At 38.2% G+C, this 9,342-nt stretch overlaps 1 protein-coding gene across 1 annotated transcript in view; it reads left to right on the top strand.

Moving 5' to 3' along the window:
* Nucleotides 1–7,676, top strand: part of LOC107662020 (matrin-3-like) — a 15,647-nt gene extending 7,971 nt beyond the window's left edge. The window contains exons 10-21 of the mRNA XM_016451873.1: nt 232–356; nt 446–1,010; nt 1,945–2,065; nt 2,790–2,809; nt 2,908–3,030; nt 3,264–3,392; nt 4,241–4,363; nt 4,448–4,578; nt 4,664–4,961; nt 6,141–6,297; nt 6,523–6,638; nt 6,881–7,676. Coding sequence (XP_016307359.1) covers nt 232–356; nt 446–1,010; nt 1,945–2,065; nt 2,790–2,809; nt 2,908–3,030; nt 3,264–3,392; nt 4,241–4,363; nt 4,448–4,578; nt 4,664–4,961; nt 6,141–6,297; nt 6,523–6,638; nt 6,881–6,934 — 1,962 coding nt within the window. The 3' untranslated portion in view covers nt 6,935–7,676. The remainder of the gene's footprint in view (nt 1–231; nt 357–445; nt 1,011–1,944; nt 2,066–2,789; nt 2,810–2,907; nt 3,031–3,263; nt 3,393–4,240; nt 4,364–4,447; nt 4,579–4,663; nt 4,962–6,140; nt 6,298–6,522; nt 6,639–6,880) is intronic.
* Nucleotides 7,677–9,342: the final 1,666 nt, after the last annotated feature.

Consider the following 9,342-nt stretch of genomic DNA (forward strand, 5'->3'; position numbering starts at 1 on the left):
TTATGTCTTCTTTAATTGATTTTTCCATACATTTCTACCATATGTACATTAACTGACAGTCACCACTGATAAGCTACTACTAAATATTGTATAAACTTAATTTGCTGTAAAGTTGCTTTGCAACGATTTGTATCGTGAAAAGCGCTGTACAAATAAACTTGAATTGAATTGGTGAATATTTGACAGCCATCGCTTCTGAACTCTTTCTCACTTTGACCTCTTTTAAAACAGGCATTTGTTCAAATGAGCAATCCTGAGGATGCGGAGATGTTGGTGAAGTACTACACCATCAATCCTTTGACTATCAATAGAAGATCCATTCGACTGAACATCTGCACAAAGTATAAGACTCTAACGTGAGTTGTCCTTCTTATCCAGAGAAAACGCTTATATCTTTAAAAAGAAAACAAAACCAAATGTTCTGTAAATCTGGTTGATGTTCAAGGGTCCCACCAGGCAAGGGCGAACAAGCAAGGGAAGCACCTCCCCATAAGAGCAGCAGTGCCACCAGCAGAACTGGTGATAAACCTTCATCAAAGACCCAGAGGTCTTCCTCTACTTCCAAATCCAAAGAGAGCTCGGATGAGAAAGAAGAGGAACCAAAGCCTAAGGAAGCAGAAGCCCTGGGCGGTGGGTCAGGAGACGAAGAAGCTGATGTTATGGAAGCACATGATGGAGATGAAGAGGGTTTTGATGAAGCAGATGCAGATGATGTCGAACTATCCTGTGATCCAGCGCAAGCCACTGAACAACAAGAAGATATTGATGACACCAATGTAGAGGATGAGGAGGACCCTGAAGCGCAGCAAGCCAGAGATGCCTCCAATGATGCCGAGACTGCAGAGAACCAAGAGGACTCTGATGAAAAACAGGAAGAGACTGAGCTGGAGGAACCTGCAGCATCTGAGGCAGAGCAGGAGGAGAGCACCTCTGATCTTCCTAAAGACCTTGAGGAACAGAATGATGAACAAGCTGAAGATGAGGGTGCTGAAGAGGACAATGCAGAGCAGGCAGGAGCTTTCGCACATAATCTTAAAAATGCCACTGCCTAATCCTTTGTTGCAGAGATAGTTCATTGAAAAATTAATTGTTATCATTTACTCACCCTCTTGAACATGAAGAAATATTCATGTAGATATTTTCCACATAACGAAAGCATACAGTGACCAGAGGCTGTCAAGCTCCAAAAAACAGCATAATGAAAAGTACACTGTAGCATCAAAGTAATGTTAAATTTACGGTAAAAAATTGGCCACTGTGGTTGCCAGAAATTCCGGTTTTACAGAATGCCATATTGGTGCTTGCATTTTTTGCAACTTATAACTGTATATTTCTTTAAGTGAAATAATGATAATATACCAATCTTCCTGAATTACCAAAATTAGCTTTTTACGTTTAAAAATGTCATGTAGGGACTTCTGGGAATGTCCTTTAATTGTTTTTCACCGTAAATGATATGGTAATTCATAGTTTTTGCTGAGGGGAAAAAGGTATTTTACAGCAAAATGGCAATGTAATAAACCATTTACAGTTATTCACCATATATGGTATGGTCAATTACAGTTAAAGGTGCAGTAAGTGATTTCTGAGAAACTCTTTGATATTGAAATGACCAAAACAAACACGCCCCTAACCAAAAGGATCACACCCCTATCTTGATAGCTCAGCCCCCTAATTCACAAACATGCTTTGCAACAGGCACCGCCCCCATCATGAGTGGACACGCCCCTTACTGGTGATTGGCTACAAGTGTGATTTGGTGCTCAGTCCGATCCACTTTCTACTTACAAGTTTTCTAAAGCCGTACGATTGTATGAATCACTTTTTATGTTGCTCTTTTGTCCTCTTTGGAGCTTGCCAGCCCTGATCACTATTCATCACAATTGCATGTTTTTCACTGTTTTAACCTGCAGTTCTGTTGCCTCTATCTGTATCTGCTTCTAGGAGGGTCAAAGTGAAATGGATTTTCCTGAGAACATAGATGAGTTTGTTACTCTTGATGAGCTAGCGGAGGAGGAGGATGCTGAGAAACAAGACTCAAAGTCCAAAGCTAAAAACACATCAGGTACTGCTCTTGAGCAAAGACAATGGCTTTACCAGTGATCCGTAGACAACTGAGTCTGCGGTGATAAATTAAAATGAAAAGATAATCATTATCAATGAAATCTCAATGACAGTGCTCTCTGACTTTGTCTACTTTAACTAGCTAGAACAAACAGAAGAGAGGATGGCACCCAAACATTTAAATCAATGTTTACTTTACCAAATAATGTTCATTACCATTCAAAAGGGGTCAGTAAGAATTTTTTTTAATTAATACTTTTATTCGCCAAGGATTCCTTAAAAGTGACATTAATGACTTTTACATTGCGACAATTTTAAAACTAATGCTGTTATGTTGAAATTTCTGGTCATCAGAGAATCATGGTTTCCACAAAAATTTGAAGCAGCACAACTGTTTTCAACATTGATAATAATCAGAAATGTTTCTTGATCAGCAAATCAGCATATTAGAATTATTTCTGAAGGATCATGTGACACTAAAGACTGGAGTAATGATGCTGAAAATTCAGCTTTACATCACAGGAACAGTAATTTTAAACTGTATTAATATTTCACAATATTACTGTTTTTACTGCATTTATGATCAAATAAATGCAGCCTTGTTGAGCAGAAGAGACCCCAAACTTTTGAATGGTACTGTAATCTTGAAAAGGCTATTGATTGAGCATGCTTTTTCTGTAGTCAGTCCATTTAAATGATGCCTTATCTCATCTTGTATGTTTCAGGAAGCTCCAAGGATAGTGGAGTAAGTCACTTATTTCTTGTGTACTTGAAAGTGTATAATAATAGTTTGCAACTAATGGCTGAACATTGATTTACTGATTGTGTATTTTCTAATTGTAGGGATTGAGAGTTGTAAATGTTGTTGGGTTTAAACGTGGCTACGGTTATCTGGATGAAGTCCTTTCTCTTGCAAAGCCTTTTGGTAAAGTGGTGCGGCACCTGGTTTTGGATGTAAGGCCTGAGGTAACAGCTCTCAGATGTTCTGTTCAGGCCACCTCACTCACAGCAGCTTTACTCTAGCTGTCCACACAAATTTCTGATGCTAGATCATTTCATAGTAAATGTATAAATGTTTATGTATTGACAAGCGGAGTTTAATTTATTGGAGGGAACATTTTTATGTCATTCTGTCATTGACTCTGTGCACAATGAATTATGCTCAAAAAAAAAACAATTTTTTTGTGCTCTTTTGTTAGGCTTTTCTGGAGCTCTCCAATGAACAAGAGGCAAGAGCAATGGCTAGTTTCTACAGTGGAAATGTCATACCATCTGTGTGTGGAAAGCCTGTGAAGGTCTATCATTCACACACCTATCCAACCATCCAGGTAAGACTTGGGTTTATTAAAGTGAAAGTTCACCCAAAAAATGACATTTTGCTGTTAATTTACTCACCCTCAGGTCATCCAAGATGTACTTTACTTTTTTCTTCAGTAGAACAGTAAAGAAGATTTTTAGCTGAAACCAACAGTCCTTGGTGATTCATAAAAATCAAGTCGGCTTCTGCATGTTTCTGAAAATAAAAATAAAAAGCATATCAATTAACACAAAATTAATACCCGTGGCTCCTGACGATTTATTGAGGTCTTATGAAGCGAAACGATCAGTCTGTGCAAGAAACTAGTTGAACCGGTTCACCAAATAATGTTCAGTTTCTTGCACAGACTGATCGAAGACCTCAATAAATCGGCAGGAGGCACGGGAATTAATTTTGTGTTCTTTGATATGCTTTTTTTTTAATTGTCAAAAACGGGCAGCTGCTCACTTGTATTGTATGAATCACCAAGGACCACGGTTTCAGTTAAAAATCTTCTTTACTGTTCTGCTCAAGAAAAAATCTTGGATGACCTGAGGGTGAATAAATTAACAGCAAATAAAAATGTTTGGGTGAACTATCCCTTTAACTCTCCCTGAATACTGCCTGTGAATCTAAAAGGAGCAGAATCTAACACCAATGTTTATGTGCAATATCTACAGAGCGGCAGAGTCATCTACATTCGTAATGGATCTTCTTTACTGTTCTGCTCAAGAAAAAATCTTGGATGACCTGAGGGTGAATAAATTAAGAGCAAATAAAAATGTTTGGGTGAACTATCCCTTTAACTCTCCCTGAATAATGCCTGTGAATCTAAAAGGAGCAGAATCTAACACCAATGTTTATGTGCAATATCTACAGAGCGGCAGAGTCATCTACATTCGTAATGTTCCACCCTTCAAAGGCTCAGATGCATTACTTCTGAAAATCGCAGAACCATTTGGAAAAATTAAGAGATATTTTCTGAATCGATTGCGCAGTGAGGTAATGTAAACATTTGACTCTTTCTGGTGGATACACAAGCCAAATAAATATGGTGTTGATGATATCTGTGGTATTTTTGCTCAGTGCTTCATTGAGATGGAAAGATGGGAAGATGCTGAGAAAATGGCAGAGGCCTACAAGGAAAATCGACCTAAATTTGAAGGCAAACGACTAGTTGTCTACGTGAGCAGGAAATATAAGCAACTCAAACATGGGTCAGTTGGAAAATCAGATTGCCTTTTTTTTTTTCCCCAAAGAATCTTGCATGGCATCTGTTTTGACAATATAATCTTCTCACAGACACAGACCTCCAAGCCCAGAGCCTGAGGACAAACGACCACTCAAGAGGGAGCGCTCCGGAGAGTCTGAGACCCAGAGCAACTCCTCTGGCAAAAGTAAGGATAAGAAAGAGGAAGAACCTTATGTCAAGAAGATGAAAGTGGAAGAGCCTGTCACGGATAAAGCTGAGGATGTGGAGAGTCAGGAAGAGAAGGAAAGCCAAAATGTTTCAGCAGAAACCTTTCCTGAAGTGAATATTGAGCCAGAGGAGGAACAAAGCAAAGATACATCAGAGCACCAGAATATGGAGGCTGAACCAGTGAGTGACCTCAGTGTTTTTGTTTATAACACGAATAAGTCTGTTTGTCACTCCTTTTTGGATGAGGGTAGCATGCTATTTATGAGTGAGCTTTCCCTTTAAAAGGAGTAGTTCACCCAAAAATTACAATTTGCTGAAACTCACCCTCAGGCCATTAAAGATGTAGATGAGTTTGTTGTTCATGGGAACAGATTTGGAGAAAAGTAGCATTCCATCACTTGCTCAGCAATGGATCCTTTTGCAAGTTGGAGCTAAACTCTGCAGGACAGTGGCCCTCCAGGACCAAGTTCGGACACCCCTGCATTAGCCAATCTCAAAATCCGATCTGAGCAGGGCAGGGTCACATATAGTCTGAAAACTCTACAGAGAAGTCTGGAAATTTGAGTCTGGAAAAATATGGAATTTTGAAATGGAAAATGTGTAGGAACCCTGTAAATATTACATATACGTATGTAATATAATGTGTATTTCCTTCACAGGTTTGGTCTTAAATTTCACATAAGGTGGTATTAAAAAGGTCTTAAAAAGTCTAAAATTGAACTTGTTCATATCTGTAGACACCCTTTTAAAATACACAAGTCCATAATCCATAATAACATATCCTCCAGTGAAGAAGTCATCTCGTCTGGATCAGGAGAGAAATATGCACAGATCAAGCACGGTTTACAAGCCAAAACAGCTCTAAACAAGCATGTCGGTGGATTTTGATGTGAGAGACAACAGGAGATGGATATTACATATACGTATGTAATATAAGGTGTATTTCCTTCACAGGTTTGGTCTTAAATTTCACATAAGGTGGTATTAAAAAGGTCTTAAAAAGTCTAAAATTGAACTTGTTCATATCTGTAGACACCCTTTTAAAATACACAAGTCCATAATCCATAATAACATATCCTCCAGTGAAGAAGTCATCTCGTCTGGATCAGGAGAGAAATATGCACAGATCAAGCACGGTTTACAAGCCAAAACAGCTCTAAACAAGCATGTCGGTGGATTTTGATGTGAGAGACAACAGGAGATGGACTTTTTCACTGGAGGAAGCGTTATTATAGATTATGGACTCGTATTGTGACAGTGATCTCAGTCCAGACAGGATCTATAAGCAGTAGATAAAGATTTTTAAAAATGCTTTCACACTGCCAGCACTTGATTTATCCACTGCTTTCCTTTGCCCAGGAGCCTCAAGATGAAGAGACTGTTGCTGCTCCCCCTGTTCTTGAATCAGAGAAGAGCGGGAAGACTGAGGAAAAACCCATTACAACAGCAGCGCCTGAAATAAAGCTTGACACGAGCCATGCTACTCTTGAGCCGTATGATCCTAATGTCCCAGTGGGTAAGATGACTGCTTTTTTGCAAAGAAATAACAAGGTTTGACATAACCAAGCTATGGATTTAGTCTGCTAAATACAGATCCAAATCGCATAAAACAAATATGGCACTAAATCAGGGCCAAAATATTGGCCTCTTTGATCGCTGTTGTTCACTTGTGCAGTCTAGTCATGATAGATTGAAAATAAGGTAAGAAGTCTCTTAATGAATCCCATTTGACCCTTTTCAGGTGTGGAGTTTGTGAAGATGGGATACTACTGCAGAGTCTGCTTTCTGTTTTACTCGAATGAAGACACTGCTAAGAAGATCCACTGCAGTAGCCAAGCACACTACGATAAACTTAAGGTGACAATTTTTTCCATCCTCATCTTTCTATAACATGGTTATTTAACATTGTCACTTGTAATGCAATAACTGTGTTTAGCATAAGATGTCAGAACAGGATTGAGATCTAGTTTATGTATAATAGCTTGGGGATTTACTTACCTTTTTTTTTTTTTTTTTTAAGTAAATATCAGCATTATTACATTGACATTTTTGTTCTTGTTCAATATGTTTTCGAAAACAAATGTTCTTTTTCTCATCAGAAATATTTGGAAAAGGAGAAAGCCAAAGCGCAGAGTAACGGAACGAAGAAATAAACCAGAACTTCTCTTCATATGTCTCTTATGCTGCGTTCGTGTTTTCTTGTGTTCAGCCATTGTTTTTGTACATTTGTTTTTTGTTTTTTAATTAAAAAAAAAAATAGTTAGACTGGGGTTTTGCTCTTTTTAAAGTAGTAATGAAAGCTGGCGCATTCATAAATCAGATTCCTGGATGTTCTGTCATAGCGATTTAGATGTGAAGGTTAACACATTTTACGCCTTAATTGCTACTACTAAATCTGTATTGGTTTTTCCTTTCTTTTATTAAACTTTCAGCATTCCTCAGACTCTGCCTGACTGTTTTAATCATTTTTTCTATTTATTTTGTATTCTGTGAAAGGAGAACCTATTCATGGCCCCATTGTTATAATGTAATTCATCAGTCTTACAAAGCGCATCTTACAGTAAAACTGAAAGAGTTTTGTCAAAAATCAATTAGACTTGTTCAAAATCAATTCCTCTGGTCTATAAATGTGCCTTTTGACACATTTTTGTGAAATTGTCCCATTTAGCTATGCATGATCATGTCGTTTTTCACAAATTCATGTTAATGCTTATGTTGTGTGAATGTCTGCTCTTGGCAGAACCTGTGCAATGGGTTGCATTTGTAAACACCCTAAACCCATGATCACTTGGGGCCCACCATGGAGCTGGGTTTATTATCTACGGGTTTTTTTTCCCCCTTATAAGTTTGTTTTATATACCATTCTATAGATATATTTGTGCTTTGGGATTGAATTAAAACACCACTATTTAGAAATAATTGTACATTTTTCTCTTATTCAGAATTCAACAATTAACTGCTACTTATACGGCGGCTTTTTGATGCATTTACAGGAAATTATGCATTTATATCCCAGCTGGAAAAAAAAAAAACAGCTGGTTGTCCAGCCTGGTCAGCAGGCTGGTTTTAGAGGGGTTTTGGCCACTTCTCTAGCTGGTCAGGCTGAGAGACCAGCTTAAACCAGCTAAGACCAGCCAACCAGCTGGTTTTAGCTGGGGGGGTTTTCCAGCAGGGATGGTATAAAAGATGTTTTACTGTAAGAATAAATTACATGGTTGTAGCATTAGGACTAAACGTTTTAACTGTACATTCACAAAAATGTTAAGCCCTTTTGCTACATTCGAGGGAAGGCCATGAATGAATCTTGACGCATGCGTGTTTTACGGCAAGATTTGACGCGTTTACGATACAACCGGGAGCACGGTTTACAACTGAGCTGTATGAAACTTAACGAGTTATGCTGCAAATTAGGTTTGATTCAACAGCTGGTTGTCCAGCCTGGTCAGCAGGCTGGTTTTAGAGGGGTTTTGGCCACTTCTCTAGCTGGTCAGGCTGAGAGACCAGCTTAAACCAGCTAAGACCAGCCAACCAGCTGGTTTTAGCTGGGGGGGTTTTCCAGCAGGGATGGTATAAAAGATGTTTTACTGTAAGAATAAATTACATGGTTGTAGCATTAGGACTAAACGTTTTAACTGTACATTCACAAAAATGTTAAGCCCTTTTGCTACATTCGAGGGAAGGCCATGAATGAATCTTGACGCATGCGTGTTTTACGGCAAGATTTGACGCGTTTACGATACAACCGGGAGCACGGTTTACAACTGAGCTGTATGAAACTTAACGAGTTATGCTGCAAATTAGGTTTGATTCAGAAGTGCAGTAGATCAGTTAATCTTAAAAAAATAAAGCATATGCATAATAGAAAATCCAAATAGGAAATAAAAGGGTTATCAAATAAGCATGTGTCCTATTCTGTGTCCTAAATAGGACACAGTCCTATCTGTCAACTGAAACATTGGTGTCTCATATTTTAGAGCAGTCAATGCAATTTGGGAAAGAAAATATTCAGATGTAACCCCCTTTATAATCGTTAACATTTTCACAAGTAACTAATTTAATTACACGTTTTCTCGGTAAATGTATCCGTTTACAGTTACATTCAATTATTTTGTAATTAAAGTACGTAATTCCGTTACATGTAACTAGTTACTCCCCAACCCGGTTTTTAAAGGGGTCATCGGATGCCCATTTTCCACAAGTTGATATGATTCTTTAGGGTTTTAATGAAAAGTCTAATACATACTTTGGTTAAAATTTCTCAATGGTATTGTAAAAAATACCCTTTTTACCCTGTCAAAATCAGCTCTGTTTTCAACACGCGGTTCTAGTCCATGTTGCTTTAAATGCTAATGAGCTCTGCTGACCCCGCCCCTCTCTTCCGTGGGTGACGAGCCGTTCTCATGATAGTGTTTACTTTAGCCACTTAACTTGCTAACTACTAGTGTTTGCAAATCGCCTTTCCTAATAACGTGCTAGTTACTAACTAGCACGTTATTAGGAAAGGCGATTTACAAAGTTTCATTAAAAAAAAAAACCTTATACTCACTTCTACTGTAGATAA

This window comes from Sinocyclocheilus anshuiensis, unplaced genomic scaffold (genome assembly GCF_001515605.1).
Source record: "Sinocyclocheilus anshuiensis isolate Anshui unplaced genomic scaffold, SAMN03320099.WGS_v1.1 scaffold535, whole genome shotgun sequence".
Lineage (NCBI taxonomy): Eukaryota > Metazoa > Chordata > Actinopteri > Cypriniformes > Cyprinidae > Sinocyclocheilus > Sinocyclocheilus anshuiensis.